The sequence below is a fragment of the Mesocricetus auratus genome, unplaced genomic scaffold, assembly GCF_017639785.1.
Source record: "Mesocricetus auratus isolate SY011 unplaced genomic scaffold, BCM_Maur_2.0 Super-Scaffold_100006, whole genome shotgun sequence".
Classification (NCBI taxonomy): Eukaryota; Metazoa; Chordata; class Mammalia; order Rodentia; family Cricetidae; genus Mesocricetus; species Mesocricetus auratus.
In genome coordinates this window covers 100,524,662-100,543,874 of record NW_024429190.1, presented here as the reverse complement: position 1 = coordinate 100,543,874, position 19,213 = coordinate 100,524,662, and the positions used below count along the sequence as shown (strand labels likewise).

General features: G+C 40.6%; 1 protein-coding gene across 1 annotated transcript in view; it reads right to left on the bottom strand.

The window, feature by feature from the left end:
• Dennd6a (DENN domain containing 6A) overlaps positions 1 to 19,213 on the bottom strand; it is a 49,241-nt gene that overhangs the window by 29,421 nt on the left and 607 nt on the right. The window contains exons 2-3 of the mRNA XM_005077673.4: positions 7,739 to 7,777; positions 7,593 to 7,635 (exon numbers count right to left, since the gene is read on the bottom strand). Coding sequence (XP_005077730.1) covers positions 7,593 to 7,635; positions 7,739 to 7,777 — 82 coding nt within the window. The remainder of the gene's footprint in view (positions 1 to 7,592; positions 7,636 to 7,738; positions 7,778 to 19,213) is intronic.

The window sequence follows — 19,213 nt, the reverse complement described above, 5'->3', positions numbered from 1 at the left end:
CCAGTGCTACAGAATGAGACTGTGTCTCATAAACAAAAAATAAAAAAATAAACAAGCAAATAAATAAATTCTGGACTTGTTCAAGAACACCTTGCTAGTTAGAGAAAAATGCACATCTTAATTTCTAAGGGTCACTACAATTTTTCCTGCTTCATTTTCCATTGTTATTGTTTTAATTTGTCTGCATGTGATGTCATCTCACAAATATAAACAAATAAAGCTAAACACACACTCCTCTTGTTTAAATCTGCATCTATACGAACTTTTGTTTCTCTGTGCAGGGTCTCGCTATGTGGATACCATGAACTCTCTAGGTAGACAAGGCTAGTTTTGAACTCAGCAATCCTCCTGCCCTGCCTCTACCTCTCAAGTGCTGGGATTAAAGGTGCGTGCCACCATATCCAAGTACAGGGTCTCACATAGCTCAGGCTGGCCTCAAAGTTGCTATGCCGCCTTCAAGTCCTGGTCTTCCTGTCCCCACCGCGAGCGCTGAGAGTAATTATGCCATCGTGCCAATTTTACGTAGTGCTGGGCAGTGCACACAGGGACTCTTGAATGCTAGGTAAGCACTACATCCACTAAACTACAGTCACAGTTTCCAAAGACAGACTTTGAAAAGTAGACAAAGCTGTAGTGTTTGAGGATATAGGACCTAGTGATGAAAAAAAAATCCTAACAATCCTTCATCCTAACAATCGGTGGTCACACTTGGAGGAGGGAGTGGTGGAGGAGGTTTCTGAGGCGCTAGCAAAGCTTTATTAATTGGTCTTATGTGTGTTTTACATTGCACAATGGAAAGTGCCTTTAAAAATACATAGTATACAAGATTCAGTAAGAGTCCAAGTAGTCAACTTATTATCTTAATCATCTGGATTAACAATTAATTTTCAACTTTAATCAGAGAGCCTCTTGAAATGCAAATTTTAATTAAACTTGTTATGCAATAATTACTTTCAAAAGCTATTAAACTCTAAAATTTAAACACACGCAAGCTGGTGAAATGGCTAGCCCAGTGAAATGACTGGGCAGGTGAACGTACTTTCTACTCAAGCCTGACAACGAACAGAACCCGTAGACAAAGAGAGAGCCGACCCTGGCAACTGTCCTCTGCCTCAAGCCAGGCACGGCGGCACAGTGGCGCATGTACACCAACGTGTGTGTGTGCACACGCTTACACAGAGAACAGTTCTTTAAATTATATTAAATTAAATACTTAACGTGTGTATGTGCACACGCTCACACAGAGAACAGTTCTTTAAATTATATTAAATTTAAATACCTGTCAACGTGTGTATGTGCACACACTCACACAGAGAACAGTTCTTTAAATTATATTAAATTTAAATACCTGCAGTAATATCAGTTCGATTTTTCCCAAGTAATACGTTAGAACTAATACAATAATGCTCATTTTTTAACTATTACACATGTAACCATTTTTTATATAATATTCTAATCAGGAATCCTAAACTTCACACTTGTTCAACTTTTACAAAAGTCAAATTAGGTCGGTATACTGAAGGCAGTTATGAGCACTAATATTTCTTTGCTGTTAGAGGGAAGAAATGAAAGAAACTGAATTTCTTTGTGGTTTGAAACAAAGTCTTGCTATGTTTCTCAGGCTGGTCTGGAACTAACTATGCAGCCAAGGCTGGTGTCAAACTCAAAATCCTCCTGCCTCAGTCTCCTGAGTTCTACAATTGTAAGTACGTACAACACATCTGGATCTAGTTGTACTTACCTACTAAAATGTGGGGGGAAATGCTCTGAGCCAATGGCTCGGAGTTTCTCTAGAAATTACTAGTTTGAATAGCAAGTGTTCCCACAAAAGGCTCATCCCCAGCGAATGTTCTGGAAACTAGAAGGTAGAGCCTCGCTGGAAGAAGCAGGTCTCGGGAGCGGCATCCTTGAGGATACTTGCTGCAGGTCCTTTCTGCTGGGCTCTCTGCTTTCTGTCTCTAGCCATGAAGTGAACCATTCCATCATACGGAAGTGCGTTTTATGAGTAGACTGCACGTTCTGTGAACTGCAGTGCGCATGCACACACATGTGTGGACATCATATGTGTGGACATCATATGGAAGTGTGTTTTATGAGTAGACTGCACGTTCTGTGAACTGCAGTGCGCATGCACACACATGTGTGGACATCATAAGGAAGTGTGTTTTTTATCATTTTTTATTTTAATTTTAAATAGCTTGTTATACATGTCAATCCCAGTTCCCTCTCCCTCCCCTCTTCCCGCACTCCCCTTCCCCCCTCCCTCCCAGGAAGTGTGTTTTATGAGTAGACTGCACGTTCTGTGAACTGCAGTGCGCATGCACACACATACGGGTGGACACGGCAAGCCCTGTACAGAGTCATCTCCTCAGCCCCTGATCTGTTACTAAGATCTCTTATTTCAACTGTGTGTGTGAGTGTCAGCTTGCATGCAAGTGTGTGTAGCACAGAGGCTAGAGGAGGGCATCAGATCCGCTTACACTCGGGTTTCAAACAGCTGTGAACCAGCGCAGGGTGTCTGACATGGGACCTGGGTCTTTCACAAGGGCAGGAAGTGCTCCTGACTGCTGACCCCCACGCAGCCCCAGCTTGTTTTTAATGGCATCTCAGTGGCCATCAGGACGGACATTGAAGCTACATTGAAGCTGCTTTTCTTCGTTTAACAAAAGCCTCTCTCAAAAGCAAAGCTCTTCAGATCAGAGTTGCTACATTCGCTGGCCTCTGGCCAAACTATCCATTCAAAGAGCACCAGGACATTCAGTCACAGTTCTTCCCACAGAGTGTCAGGGAGATGGCAGAAAGATCTCCTTCCCTTTTAAGATTACTGTAGACTATTTTTAAAGTTTCCTTTACCCGTGCCGCTGAGATGGCAAAGTTAAAGGCAAACAGAGGACCTTCTTACAAGAGTCTCTCAAAGACTTAAGAAAAAAATAACTTTCCTGATGACAACAGACAATTCTAAAAGATTATTTCTACATTATCACAAACATGGGTATGGTGTGGCTCAGAATACATATGACTAAGATAAAATTTCAAGGCTGCCTATAACCCAGAACCAGGGCTATGCAGAGAATCTCACAAGTGTACGGGCAGGCTGCTTCATAGAAGACCAGCACAACAACAAGAAGCAAGAAGGAAGAGACAAAGGCTCTACTCTGTGGCCTTCTGTCTCTGTAGTCACTCATCCTGTGTCCTCAGGGTGGCTGAGAGGGAATTGCTCAGAGACAGCATTTGAGGTCAGATCCTCTCAAGTGCCGAAGCTTAGAAGAAATGGAGAAATGCAGCAGCACAGAGGGACCGAAGTCTAGAAATGAGGAACTGTACAGTACAAAGGCATCTCAGTGCAGAATCCTACAAGTGTACAAGTGACCTGGGGAGATGCTCAGTGGTTAGAGCACCTGGGTTCACGTCTCAGCTCACAGCTGTCTGTAACTCCACTTCCAGGGGATCCACAGCTTCATATTAGCATCTCTCAAGCAAAACACCAATGAACACAAAAGAAAATCAATTTTAGAAGTGTGTAAGTTTAGAAGTGTAAAAGTGTGTAAGTGAAGAAGTACAGAAGTGTGTAAGTTTAGAAGTGTAGAAGTGTATTACTGTATCCTCTACACTAACACCAGTTCATAAACTTGCTAGTGACATATGACCAGATAAATATGAGGGTTGAATACACCTATAAGCTTTTCTAGCAGTCTGATACTAGTATGACAAATTTATAGTTTTATTTTGTTTCATTGATATTTTTAAATTTTCCTTTTCTAATGTTTTGCTTAGTTTGCATTTTACAAAAGTATTGATCCATACAAACATTAAAAAACAAAAACAGGCCCTTTAACATAATTTAAGGAATATACCATAGACTACAGTGTCCTTGTTGCTTAACACAAATACTGTTTGCAAGCCAAGTCTACCCACAAGGACTCCTTGAATTCACTGTTACTTAAAATTCTCTCTAACAGAAACTAAGTTTCTCTGTTGACATATTTAAAATGTGTCCTTGAGTGTTCAACGTAGCTTAAGCTTGAGGCACACCTACACTCAGAAGGTGACAATGGGAAACAATGAGGGAAAGTCTGGCATGTACAGCTGAGGGCAAGCACATTTCAAAATCATACTCAGACAAAATGCACTCAGAAGGCAAAAACAAGCCCAAAATGTTTTGTTTTTTCCTAAGCATAAAGATCTTAGGTGTATATGAAGGGAGATTTGTAGGACTGGCAAACTATTCCACTGTGAATTGCAAAAGCATTTTTTCTTCTGTATAGTTTTCATACAGTCTAAAATACTATTCCATTCTCTCATTTTTTCTTTTTCTCTTCTTTTTCTTTTTTGTTTTGTTTTGAGCAGGGGTGTATCATGGAAAGGAAGGAAATCTTGACTTATACTCTTTTCTAAAGTCTGCTCGGCTGTGCCAAGATTCACTTCCACAGCAATAAAAGCTGTCTTGGAAATTTTAAATCAATCTCAAAGTTGGCACAGTAGTTATAACTTCCATTTGCAGGACACAGAGGAAAGTCAGTGGTCTGGATAACCACCGTGGGCTCTGGGCTGAGATGCTCTCTAGAGCATGCTCATTAGACTATCAAAACGCTGCTTTCAATATTATTTGCCAATTTCATTTATATGCTCCAACTATGCTTCGGTAAAATAAACCACAATTCATTTGATTGGCAACTTATTAAAAAGACATTTTAAAAACTCTGTAGGTCATTCGTGTACCAAAAATATTATAATTTTTATTTACATGGATTTACATTTGAGTTTAAACTTACAAAAACTGATTCACTAACTATTAAATAAGTTATCAAAAAGACTGTTAAGTGCCAGGAGTAATGGGGCATGTCTTTAATCTCAACACTTGCAAGGCAGTGACAGGTGGATCTCTGTGATCCAAGGCCAGCATGATCTACATAGAGAGTTCCAGAACAGCCACTGCTATATAGTGAAACCTTGTCCCTCACTCCACCCCCCAGAAAAAACCCCAACCAAACCAAACCAGGCTATCAAGCGGCTCAGTGGTAGAGTTCTTTCCCAGCATGCACAAGATCCTAGGTTCAATTCCCAGTACTACAAGTGAATAAAATACATTTAAAATTTTTAAAGGCGCAGGGCGTTCGTTGATGGCACACGCCTTTAATCCCAGCACTCGGGAGGCAGAGGCAGGAGGATCTCTGCGAGTACGAGACTAGCGTGGTCTACAGAGAGAGTTCTAAGACAGGCTCCAAAACAATACAGAGAAACCCTGTCTTGAAAAAACAAAGCAAAACAAAAAATTGTAAAGGCTGTCAAAATACCATGGAATTAGCTGATTTTTAGCCTTGATGTTTGGAAGAGAAGTTTTTCCTCTACTCTCTGTGGTTCAGTGGCTAGGATCTGTGCATTAAATTGAACAATAAAATACCAAAAATAGAAAAGATTTAGCTGGGATTGGTGGTAGGCCTTTAATCCCAGCACTTGGGAGGCCAAGGCAGGTGAATCTCTGTGAGTTCAAGGCCAGCCTGGTCTACAGAGTGAGTTTCGGGACAGCCAGGGCTACACAAAGACACCCTGTCTTGAAAAACTGGTGGCTGGGGGTGGGGGTGGAGAATAGAAAAGACTTGTTTTACATGTTTTTGAAAACCTTACAGAAAAAGTTGACTCAAAGGGATTTAGATCTGGGAGCTTACATACAATTTTAACAGAGGTTAAGTTCCAGATACATTAAAAAGCTTGGCCTGTGGAAAACTAAACAAGTTAAAAATTATTTAGCAAAGTTTGTTCATACTGATTCAAATCAGTGCCATCTCTACCAAGAGGTAAGACTCTTGGGCCAGCAAATGGCTCAGAGAATAAAGGAAATTGCTGCACAAGCCAGGAAACATGAAACTGTCCTGTGGAACTCGCTTTAATGGTAGGAGAGAACCAATTCTATGAAGTTGTCCTCTGACTATGCCCACCAAGGCATGTGCAACCACACACACATGCTCGCATGCAAGCGCACACACACACATACACACGGGCTCACACGCAGGCCGAGGCACGCGGCACGCACTAGCACATATGCACACACAGAAAAAAAGGAAGAAGTGATCTAAGACAGCCAGTTCTAGACTGACAGGACATTACACAATCAACTGGGATTCCAATCACAGAAAGTAAATTCATCCTGCAAGCTACATATTTTAGTTTACTCTGAGTGCTAGAAATGCAAATCCAATACTCACAACATTCGGCACTGTATATGCAGACTTTATAAGGAAATTTTTAAATGAAATAAGGATAAATTCAGACAACTTCTCTGTCACAATATCATTACGAACAAAAACCACTTTAAATTCTAATCAGTTCAGGTCAGGACAAAAGGCCTACTAGACTTGCCCAAGAGCAATATCTAATTTACTAAGAAACTAGTTTTCTTTCATATCTCTCGCCGAGACAGAGTAACACATATATAGGAGAACAAAACAAAACAAAGTTGTAAATATACATACAGAAAGAAAATTAACAGTAACCTGTTAAATCTTCCAAATCAAACTATTGGCCTAAATTGTCAGGACATTAGAACTAACCACAGAAGACAAAGAAACTGGAGTGACTCTGCCTTGGGAGTTCTGTGTGCGGCCTGAGGAGCTGAGTGTTCTGCTCGCTTTAAGTCTATGAAGCTGTTTCAAATGGAAAATCCAGAGGTAGCCTGAGAGATGTCGATGATCAGGTAGGACCACACAGGCACAGCTCAGAGGAGCCCAAGAGGCAGGCTAAGCAGCAGGCAAGTGCGTGCATGGCTTATACACTAAGCACTATATCAAGAGCTTTCCCTGAAGCAGAAACTTATGTAAGCAACTGCAAAGAGCTGGAGGGAGTATTCCACAACTATATTCTTGCTGGCTTGTGAATGTTCAGACAATTTGGAGCTGGAGAGAATGCTCAGTGGTTTAAGAGTGCTTACTACTCTTCCAGGGGACCTGCTGGCTCTAACCCAGTTCCAAGGGTCCTGCTGACCTCTTCCGGCCTCTGAGGGCACTGCACTCATGTGCACAAACCCATTTTCACATATACACATACTAAAAAAATTTTACTGCCTTTGCACTGTTTCAGGCAAATTCCTAAGTTCTGAACTGAAAATAAACTATATACTTTAAGTTACCAAATATACTATATTATCTTTATTTTAAGAATTTATTTCTCTTTGTATATTTCCAAAACAAAACAAAAACGGGCATTGGTGGTGCACGCCTTTAATACTAGCACTCAGGAGGCAGAGGCAGGCAGATCTCTGTGAGTTTGACGCCAGCCTGGTGTACAGAGTGAGTTCCAGGACAGCCTCCAAAGCTACAGAGAAACTTTGTCTCGAAAACCAAAAAAAAAAAAAAAAAAAAAAGGAAGAAAGAAAGAATTTATTGCTCTTAGTATATTTCATCTCATCAATCGCATCATGCTGTAACATTTACCTAAGAGCTGAAGAAAAAGGCATCAACAATGACAGGACTAGGCATCAGTAAACAAAAACTCAAAATCACTGATATGTTGAATGTGCCACATTGGTTACTTGTCATATATGAAGACTATAACCCATATTCCTACAAGAGTCAAGAAAAACATTATATGATAGTTACCTGAATTTGAGTCTGGAAAAGACAAATAGCAAATATTGGTTTTCTGAAAAAAAAAAAAAAAACAAGAGCTATCAATACTGACATATACCCCAATAAAAATAAGGAAAATATAACAGTAGGCTATACAGAGAAACATATTTACTTACTTCTTTATCAGTAAGTTTGGAATGTTGTGGATAAATTACCTGGAAAAGAAAGATTAATTATGTTAGCATACAACACGTACTTCTAAAATTCTAGTTGGCTATGGCCAAAATGTTTTTAAGAAACCACAATTGATGCTGTGGTGTCAAGTCACAGCTCCTTGGAAGGCTGGGTCAAGAGGCTACCTTGAGCCTGGTCGTTCAAGGACAGTCCAGAAAACATGCTGACACTGTCCCAAACATAAACGCATATCTTTTAGTAACAAAACAAGAAAGAAGGTAGGAAAAAACTAAGTAGAACTTGTATTATTTCAAAAAATTACATCGAAATTTCTCTAAGCTGGTGAAATCTAAACTCATTCTCTTTTTCTGTTTGAAACTTAAAATGTAAAGAAACATAATCCATAGTTCAACTCATACCTGTTCAAGAAATACTTTTCAATTGATTCCATGAGTATTATGCAGCAAATACTTAAAAGGACAAGGAAAAAATTTAAAAATTAAAAAAAGATCTCTACCGTGAAGTCTATCCTAACCACCATCCATCATTCCTTTAGATAACTATTAAGTCTTTCCCTTGTTTAGTACCTGCAGGACCACAGAACCCTCTGAGGGAAAACAAGTGTCCATCAGCTTCCTTACTGAAAGAGGGTCTAGGCCAGAGCAGCTGAAGCCAGAACCAGCAACAGTCAACACGAGGCTCAAGGAGATTCTCCCTGCAGATCAACCACGTCCAGGAGTGACTCCAGCAGGCTCTAGCACAGTGTGGTAGCACAGGGTTGAAATCTCGACACCTGCGAGGCTGAGACAGTCTCCGCACCCGCGAGGCTGAGGCGGGTTTGAGAACAGCCTGGGTGGCATAGTTTCAGGGTAGCTTGGGCCACGGCACCACTCTGCCTCAGAGTCTCATCTCCTCAAGAAAGCATTTAACGCTGAATACCTCTTTACAGTCTGTTGTTGTGAAACAGAATCTCCTATATCCCACACCAAGTTGTCTGAGATTGAGAGGCCCACAAATGTATGCATAGGCCCATAATTTAATATTTCCCATATGCTAGGCATTATGACTCAGAAGTCTGAAAACCTTTCAGTTTGAAGTAGTTTGTAATTTACTTTTTGTTGGTTTGGTTTGTTTAGCATGCTCGAGGCCCTGAGCTCAATATCCCAGCATCACAGTAAAGCTTAACAGTACTATGTACTTGTTTTGAAGTATATTAGGGAGCAAATTCTAACACTAAAAAGTCAAAATGGGGAAGGTGAGGTCAGTGGGTAGAATGCTTTCCTAGCGTGAATAGAACCCTGTGGAATCAACCTTTATCTCAGGGACTCTCAGCTCCCCAGTAATGACACAGAGACTTATGACTAATTATGAAAGCTTGGCCAATAGCTTAGGCTTGCCTCTAACTAGCTCTTATAATTTAAACTAACCCACTTCTATTAATTTACTTTTTGCATTGTGGCTTTATTACCCCATCTCCATAATACCCATCCTGCTTCCCTGGGTCTCCTGGCCTCTCTGACTTCCTCTTCCCAGAGCTCTCTGTCCAAAAGTCCCCCCTATACCTCCTGCCTAGCAGTTATTTTTTTACTAAACCAATCACAGTGACACACCTTCACACAGTGTAAAGGAATATTCCACAACAACCTGGATTTTACCCTCAGAACCACATAAACTTGACACAGTGACATATGCCTATAATTCCAGAACTCCGGAGACAGGGAGAAGAGGGTCAGATCAGAAAGTCAAGGTCAAAGTCTTCCCTGGTAACAAGAGTTCAAGCTCATCTTGAGATACTCAAGACTTTGTCTCAAAAAAAAAAGCATGAATATAAGTGCTAAAGTTAAAAAAAAGTGGGATAAAGAGTTCTGTTAAAGAAAACATTATTATAAATATGACCAGAAATCACTGGAATTCAGAAAGCAACAATGTCTTCAGTTTTTTAGTACTTACTTTCTTCTACTATTTTAAGAGTTTTTTTTCTTATTTAATTAGCCAGAGCTCAAACTGATTTGTTTTCAAACTTCTTCAACAAGCTTTGCTTCCAATAAACCCTTTTCCCAATGTAGCTGAGGTACAGCTCAGGGTTTAGGGTACTGTCAGCATGTGGACGGCTTTGGGCCTCATGTTTAGCTTCAAAATAAGAAAATAAGTACATAAATACATTTTTAAATATTTCCCACTGACAATATGATACTCTACTGTGTTGTCTTCTAATGACTCTAACTGTTGTTCACATTTTATATTATTTTAACCAATTACAGAGAAAGAGAAGGGTGGCAAAAAACCAACTCATAACAGCACTGCTGCCTGATAAAAACCATCTCATAACAGCACTGCTGCCTGATAAAAACCATCTCATAACAGCACTGCTGCCTGATACATTTGATTGTGCTTTCAGTCATATCTAGTTATGGATTTTGAAACAGCATTCATCAATAAAATTGTTTTCTCAACTAGGTCTGGTGGCACTGGTGTATACCCAGAACTACTTGAGAAGCTAATGCAGGAGGCTTTTAAGTTCAAGACCAGCCTTTACTTCAGAGAGAGTTCAAGGTCAGCCTGGGTAACCGAGTGCACCGTGCATGTCTCAACATAAAAAGTAAAGAGAGGGCTGGGGATGTATCCTGAGAAGAACAGTGTTTGCCTACTATTAGTTGAAGCCAGTGAACAAACAACACTGTATTTTCTTATGCCACCTTAGGCTAAGGTTTTGTCACTTTTAACAACAAAAAACCAAAATCATGTTTTGTTTTGTTTGCCTAAATGGGAATTCATAAAAGAACTGTCTCTTTTATTTACCACTGTATCTTTAAACTTAGAACAGTCTCTATCCCAGAGTAGATACTAAAAAACAAAAGTTTCACTTCACCAGAGGATACACTCTCAAATTAGTTCTCCATTTTGTTTGTTTTTTTGTTTTTTGAGACAGGGTTTCTTTGTATTGTTTTGGAGGCTGTCCTGGAACTCGCTCTGGAGATCAGGCTGGCCTCGAACTCACAGAGATCTTCCTGCCTCTGCCTCCTGTGTACTGGGATTAAAGGTGTGTGCCACCAACACCGGGCTAGTTCTCAATTTTTACGTATACAAGAGTCTCCCTTTTTTCATGCTCAGATTACTTCACTTGCAATTTTTAAAGTGTAAGTAACACCTAAAAACCTTTACTACTACGTTCTATTTAAGTCATGGTTTATGGGACTTGGTATGTGCCTGTAATCCAAGTACTTGAAAAGCCCAGGAAGGAAGATTTTAAGGTCAGCCTGGACTATAAACATAGACTCCAAGCCAACCTGGACAACATAGTGAGGCTGTCTCACAAAATAATGTCTGATTCCAGCTAAGTTCATCTAGAGTTGCTGGACTCCATTATGCTGGCAAATTTAGTGGCCTATAACAACTTATCGTCAACAACTCTACAATCAGTTTTAGGGGATTATCCTTTCCATGCTTATTTATCACACACACACATTTTAAAATATTAAGACTACAGGAGAACATCATGGGTTCTGTTAACTGTATTAGACTCTTATGAGTTTCAACAAATAAAGGTGTGATTACATGACAAGACAAAAATAAGGACTAAGTGTGATAACAGAAAAAACATTTCTCAGAAAAAAGTTCATATATATATTTATATGAACTGCCTCATTTTATTTACTACTCTGTCTTTACACAGTGTGTGTGTGTGTGTGTGTGTGTGTGTGTGTGTGTGTGTGTGTGTAATACATACAACATCCCTAGCCAAGAGTGATTTTAAATTAACTATCTTTACAAAAGGAGATGTACCTGCTATGACCTGCTATGACCCTACACAGCTACCTTCCCACCTGGAGACTAGTCTCAGAAGAGAGATAATTAAGAACATGGGTTACTGATGGTATCACATGCACACACATGTAAAAACAGGGCTGGAGCTACAACTAAGTAGGGGGGATAGTCTTGCCTATCAGGCTATCATGTGGAACATTCTAGGTTTAATCCCTAGCAGCATCAAACAAACAATAAAAAATTCAACAGCTAATAAGTACATGAAGATACTCAACATCATTAGTTGTTAGGAAATGCAAATGAAAGCAAAATACAAGATCCCTCTTACCCATCTGGATATTCAAAGAACACATCAGAGTGACAAGGATCAGGAAAAGCCGAAACCTCTTTACGTCGCTGGTAGAAACAACATTTTGGCAGGTTTTTGTGTTTGTTTTTAAAGCTACATCACATATACTGTGGTGGTTTCAAAGAAAACGGTCTCCAAAGGGAATGGCAATATTAGGAGGTGTGGCCTTGTTGGAAACCTGAAAACTTGCTAAGACAGAAAAGGCCACGTGTGATATGTACACAAGAAGCAAATCCATTGTCAAACATAGATTTGTGGTCCCCAAAGACTGGGAAAAGGTGGTGGTTTCCTTTTAGAAGTAAAGAAAATGCTCTACAGCTGGAATAGTGGGTACTAGTCACCTTACTTGGGAAAGCACTAAAATCGCTGATCTGTGAAATCAAATAGGTAGATCTCACAATATGCAAATATCTGGGCTAAAACCAGCAAACCCCTAACAGTCTGTGCCTGGGCACAGCTAATAATTCACCTTAAAATCATAAAGTGGAAATTATAATCTTTCTCACAGTGACCTCAAGATTCTCCCTCTTCCAGTATAACCCATCATTAAGCATTTTCCTTTCAAAGAAAAATATTCATGCTTTTGTTTGTTTTCAGATAGAGCCTTAATGTGTAGCTCTGGCTGGCTGGCTGGAAACTCAGTATGCTTTGTAGACTGGGCTGTCCTTGAACCCACTGAGATCTACCTGCCTCTGTGGGAGATTAGGACTAAAGGTGTATACCACCGTGCCAGACCAGCTATTCACTTATCTTTAACCTGAATTACACTGTATCAAATACTTCTATTTAACTGAAAATCATAACATTTCAGTATAAAATCTATTCACTAGTCTGAAATATGCTTTGGGATTTGCCTGCGACTTTCTTTGACCATAATTTTTTTTTCCAGGCAAGCTTTATTTGTTAGATCATAAACAAAATACACCACATTCTCCCTTTTCTGTCTAGTATAAAAAAAAGTTATAATTAATAAGAAAAACTATATACAGTAAGTAAAAAAAATTATATACAACCGGGTGTTGGTGGCACACACCTTTAGTCCCAGCACTCGGGAGGCAGAGGCAGGCGGATCTCTGTGAGTTTGAGACCAACCTTGTCTACAAGAGCTAGTTCCAGGACAGCCTCCAAAGCCACAGAGAAACTCTGTCTCAGAAAAAAAAACAAAACAAAACAAACAAACAAACAAAACAACTATATACTATATACAATATGCAGGCAATAAGTACATCAACAATGGGCTGGAGAGATGGCTCAGAGGTTAAGAGCACTGACTGTTCTTCAATTCCCGGCAACCACATGGTGGCTCACAACCACCTTGAATGACATCTGGTGCCCTGTGCTGGCGTGTAAACAGAAGGTTGTATACATAATAAATAAATAAATAAAATAAAAAGAAGCTATTTATTTAAAAAAAAGTACATCAACAATGTCTAGTGCATTTGCATTTGACAAATTCATAGAAAATACTCATTGTCTATCCTACCTTGGTGAGTCCAAAAGGTCATACTTAATTTATTGTTGGGAGATGTCATTCTGTAAATGTGTTTGATTGGTGTAAATAAAGCACTGTTGGCCAACAGGGAAGCAAGATAGGTGGGACTAGGCGTCTAGGAGGATTCTGGGAAATGTAGTGAGGAGAGTCGTCAAGACGTGATCCCTGGAGGAGAGAACACAAGCCTGGCGTTCTCAGAAAGATAAGTCTTTATAAAAATAAACACTGGTGATTATGGGTCAATGGGTAAGTCAGAGCTAGCCAATTAGGAACCATAGCAAACAGCCAAAAGCTTCATAGCCAATATAGTGTCCTGTGTGTTATTTGGAGGCTGAAACTACAGCAGGGCCCAGGCAACTGGCTGGAATACTACACGTTACAATTTATCTTCTACTTTAATTTGCATTATCAAATTATCTTTTAATGTCTCTCAATCTTTTACACTTTACACCTCTTTAGTGAGTTTCTTTTCTGAGTCTGGTAAACAAGAAAAACTATACAACTTATCTAGTCTTGAACTCCCTCAGAGACGCGAGGAGATAATATTAACTGAGTAAGCAGGAAGTGTGAGCAAGCGACTTTCTTTGGCCACGCTTAAGAACGATTAACTAGTTGGTGGCGCACACCTTCAATCCCAGCACTCGGGAGGCAGAGGCAGGCAGATCTCTGTGAGTTCCAGGCCAGCCTGGTCTACAAGAGCGAGTTCCAGGACAGCCTCCAAAGCCACAGAGAAACCCTGTCTTGGAAAAAAAAACAAACCAAAAAAACCATTAACTATTTTGATTTTGCCTATCAATTTTTATCCAGGACATGGAACAAGTGATTTTTCCTTTCCTCTTTTCTACATTTTTTCTTAAATGGATATACATATAATTTTTATTATGTGAGGAAAATTTTAATTTTCTAAGTTTTAAGATTCAAACTAATTCTCATCTTCCATTGGAAAATTTTCACTTTGTCTCTACAAACTTACTATATGGTCTTGTTCAACTCTTAATGAAGAGTTAAACAATAATGACTCCCTCTACCACCACTTCAGACACCTCATAGAGAACAGGGCACAGGAGCCTGTCGTCCTAGTATTCAAGGGACAGAAACAAGGTGGTCACTTGAGCTCAGCAACACAGCAAGAGTGCAACTGTTTGCTCTTAGTTTACTGGTTTTGTGTCTGTGAGTGTATTTGTCTGTGTGTGAGTGTGTCTGTGTGTGTATGTGTGCGCGCATGTGAGAGTGTATCTGTGTGTGTGTATGTGAGTGTATGTGTCTGTGTATGTCTGCGTGAATGTGTGTCTGTGTGTGCATGTGTCTGTGTGTGTGTATGTGAGTGTATGTGTCTGTGTATGTCTGCATGCGTGTGTGTGTGTGTGTGTGTCTGTGTGTGCATGTGTCTGTGTGTGTGTATGTGTCTGTTGATTAAGAGTGTCATGGAGTCCAAGCTGACTTTAATAACTAACTTCGAGCCCAGTAGGTAGCTGAGGTAATCTTTAGGTCCTAATACTCCTGACTTCACCTAAGAGCTGACCACTATGCCTGGTATGATAATCCCGTCTTTAAAAGAGAGTGAACAGGGGTAAAGCGGTAACTCAGTGGTTAAGAGAACTTGATGCTTTCCAGAGGATCCAAGTTTGATTCCAGCTCCCATGCCAGGCGTCTCACAAACACATGTAACTCTAGCTCCTGGGGGATCTGATGCCTCTAGCCTGAGCGCACCTGCATTCTTGTACATATACCCACACGCATATACACAATTAAAATGTCAAAAATAATTTTAAAAAGTTAAAAAGGGCCGGGCGTTGGTGGCGCACGCCTTTAATCCCAGCACTCAGGAGGCAGAGGCAGGCGGATCTCTGAGTTCGAGTCCATCCTGGTCTACAAAGCGAGTTCCAGGAAAGCCTCCAGAACAATAGAGAAACCCTGCCTCGAAAAACCAAAAAAAAAAAAAAAAGTTAAAAAGGTACTTTTTAATATATATCCATATAAAATTGTTATGCAGGAAGCTTGGTCCCCAGCGTGATGTTGGCACAGTGGCCTAGAAAGGAATGATGGTGGTCTCAAGGAGATTAGTCCCTAGGAGAGGGCTGGAAATCTTAAGAAGGAGCCAGGGCCACCTCCCCGCAGTCTCTTGCTATCCTTCTCTTCACGTGATTCCCCTTTTTTATGTTCTCACCGTGATGCCAGCCCCTAAAGTCATGGAGCCAAAAGACCCTCGCTAACAGATGTTACGGCCACACCACTGGACATCTAAGGCTGTGAGCTAGATAAACGTCTTGGCTTTACATACCATAGTGTCCAGGACTTTGCTACCATTACAGAAAACACACAGAGTTTTCTGCAAATGGTGGGGAAAACACAAACCAACCATTATAGCCTCTCCAAACAGCTTTGACATTCCTATTACAACAGGTACCAACAAAATTGAGCCTACAGTACTTAGTGGGACTCCTATGAATTGATTAAATGAGAAACCTAAAGCTCTATAGAGTTGCAATTCGTTCTACTTGAAGTTTTTTGAAGCATTTAGATTTCAGATTTCCAGGTTAGAAGCGCTCGGCATATTTGATTTAGTAGTACTGTGTAAAAGGAGATACCTTGGAGAAGACAAATTGTCATTGCCAATAACTTAGGAATCTTATTTAAGTTATCGCTGGTATTTCACAGATCTGCATTGCTTCAGTTTTCTATGAATAGTTTCATTTTTCCCTCAGGATAGCTTGCATATTAGAGAAAAATCAAGCTTTTACAGTCAGAAGGAATCAAAATCCTGGCTTATTAAGCATTATGATTTGGGATAAGTTGGTTACATTTCAATTTCCTTTAAAAAAAAAAAAAAGCCGTGAGGTGGTGCTACACGCCTTTAGTCCCAGCATTCGGGAGGCAGAGGCAGATAAATCTCTGTGAGTTCAAGGCCAGCCTGGTCTACAGAGCAAGTTCCAGACAGGCTCCAAAGCAACACAGAAACCCAGTCAAAAAAAAAATCTAGAATGATTAATGATACCCCAAAACATTGCTAAATCTCAAATATCATTCTGAATGCTTTTCCAACACTAACTTAGCTCAGAAAGCAACAGTGTCTGTACTACAGTTATCCACAAACACAGCAGTGTGTGGCTCAAACTGGTATATGCTCTGTTCTTGTGTTGCTGATGGGGGTAGGGTGGGGGGCATAGTCTCCAGTGCAGCCTTGACTGGCCTGGAACTCACCTGTGGGGCACCCTTTTGCCTCTGCTCTGAGGGCTTACAGACTAGGTTCCTGACGTACTCTACACTGTCTCTTAGAAGAGATTTAAAGTGTCTCTCACGCTACACTTTGTTGGTTTTTAAGAAGACGGATGTCCCTGCAGGGCTTCAGTTATTCTGTATAGATAGGTGATTCATATGGATCTCATTCTGATTGGAGTCATGTATGTATCTGACCTCCTCTTTTGTCCCATGACTCTCTGAGTGCCGAGCCTGCATTTTTAAGAAACAAATATAGCCTTTCCAGCACAGTAGAAGAGCCACTGGTCTTTCGAACCTGATTTTGAGACCAGTAATGTTGGTGGGCTCCAGGGTTTTACTGTTCGAATTGTTTGATTGATATTCTTTAACCTTCCTTTTTGGCCTCCTTGGTTGTGATTTACAGACATGGGGCTGGAGGCACTTTACATGTCACTTCCAACACAAGTCTACATTTCTAATCCCATCCTAACCACTCTCTTCCGGTCCATTTCCAACACAAGTGCAGCTTCAAAAATGCAAACTATATCTTCAACTGTTTTCTATTAGCTACTGCCTTGTGTTCATTTTTAAAAAAGAATAAAACAAAAATACTCTGTATTTCCCCGTTAGTTAAAAAAGAAGATAAAAGGTTGGGCATGGTGGCGTACTCAGGGGGCAGGAGGATACAGATCTCTGAGTTTGAAGCAAGCGTGGTCTACGTAAGGAGACCCTGTCTAAGAACAAAAGCCAAGGACAAGTGAGATGGCTCAGCTGTTTAGGGAAAGGGAGTTTGCTGGCTGCTGCCAAGCCTGAAGACCTGAGTGTGACCCCAAGGACTGACACGGTGAAATCCGGAGAGAACCAACTCTTGTTCTCGCCTATGTTCTGCCGTGCACAAGTGTGCACGCATGCGGGCAAGCAAAACAAAATTACGGAACTGCTAATCCCCACACTGGGAGGTGTAGGGGGGGGTGAGGGTATAGACTGGACCAGGAAGACCACTGTGAGTTTAAGGCCAGCCTGGACTACATGTATTCCAGGGTCAGAGTGCTGTCCACTCTCAAATCCAAGCAATCATCTGCGTCTTATTATGTTTATCTTTCTTTGGATCCTTTATGAAGGGATCTTCCGGACCCTTATTCCTTACTTCTAAAAACAGTGATCCTTCATCGGGACACAAATGAAACACCAGACCCAAGCATTAGTTCAAACAGTCTACTTAACTAAAAACAGAATTTTGTCTTCATTTTCTAAGGAAGTTCATACTGTTGATACTTTCTTTTTTTCTTTGAAGGTTGAAGAGGGAAAAAAAGCTAAGAACCACTTCATACAGAAAACTGCTGTGCAATGTGAACTATGGGAAATAAAACTCAAGTCTGCCCCTTTAGTGATTCGTATTTTTTTAGCAACCCAACTATGTTAAAATATTCCACTTATCTGAAAAAGAATACTCATGCTAAAAGCAACGTTCCAAATGGGGAGATTACACAACCAATCAATGGGACTAGAGAGAAGGCTCGGAGGGTAGCAGCACGTGCTGCTCTTCCAGAGGTCCCGCTCGGAGGCAGCTCACAGCCATCCATAACTCCTGTTGAGAGGGCCCCTTTTCTGGCCTCCACAGGCACGAGACACAAGTGTTCTGTACATAAAAACACGGAGGCAAAACATTCATACCCATTAAATAAATGAACGAATCTTAAAAAGTAAATGTCTTCGATCTTTGGAGACGGCTATTCCCTGCCACAAATCAAATAAGAATTTCTGTATGTACTAACTCAATCTATTATCAACAAATATTTACTGAGTGCCCGGGTCAGGCAGTAAATATGATCCTATGGACTACCGAGATTAATTCTTCAATCTCCCCCTTACTGTCTCAATCTACAAGTACCGGTTATAGCGTCTTTTATGTCCCACTGCCTTGCATAATGCTAGATCTTAGTGAAAACTCAGCATTTAATGAAGTGTGTGATGATACAAACGACGAAGAAGTTGGTGAAATACAAAAGCGGGAGTTCCTCACCTGGAACAACCTCCCTGGCCAATTCGGGCCACCAAAGTCAGAACGAGATTAGAATCTTTCACTGACGCTAAGAATAACAACAAAATGCCAAAAACTTTTGAATGTTATTTTTTCTGATAACGTTTCTCTTGGATAAATAAGAGAAATCTCTTACGCTACAAAAAAAAAAAGGAAGTTAAACAATGCCAAAAATGAGTGAGATTTGAAGGCCGTTAGGTAAGATGTTATAAAAATGGGAAACTGACCGATGTACAAGCCAACGACTTTCCCTATGTATGACATTAGGTTTCAGGCCAACTCTTAGAGAATCAGTATTAAGAAACAACAAGGGAATGGGGATACAGCTCTTGGGTAGAGAGCCTGCCTGGTGTTCGGAAGTCCCTGGATTCCGTTTGTAATGGAAGAGAGAGGATTGGAGGGAATGGGAGGGGATTGGAGGGAGGGGCGGCGACACACCAAAACAGCAAGAGGAGCAAAGAGAGGAAAAGGAGAAAAATGCATGCTGAGATACGCATTTCGGCTTGGTCTTAGTGGCACGACCTACGAGTTGAAGCAACTGACAACACAGTCTGCGCGCCCACGCGCCGGGGCGTGCACGTTTGGCTACCACAATTCGCCGTCCGGCGCGAGGGGTTTATTGTTCCCGTCTT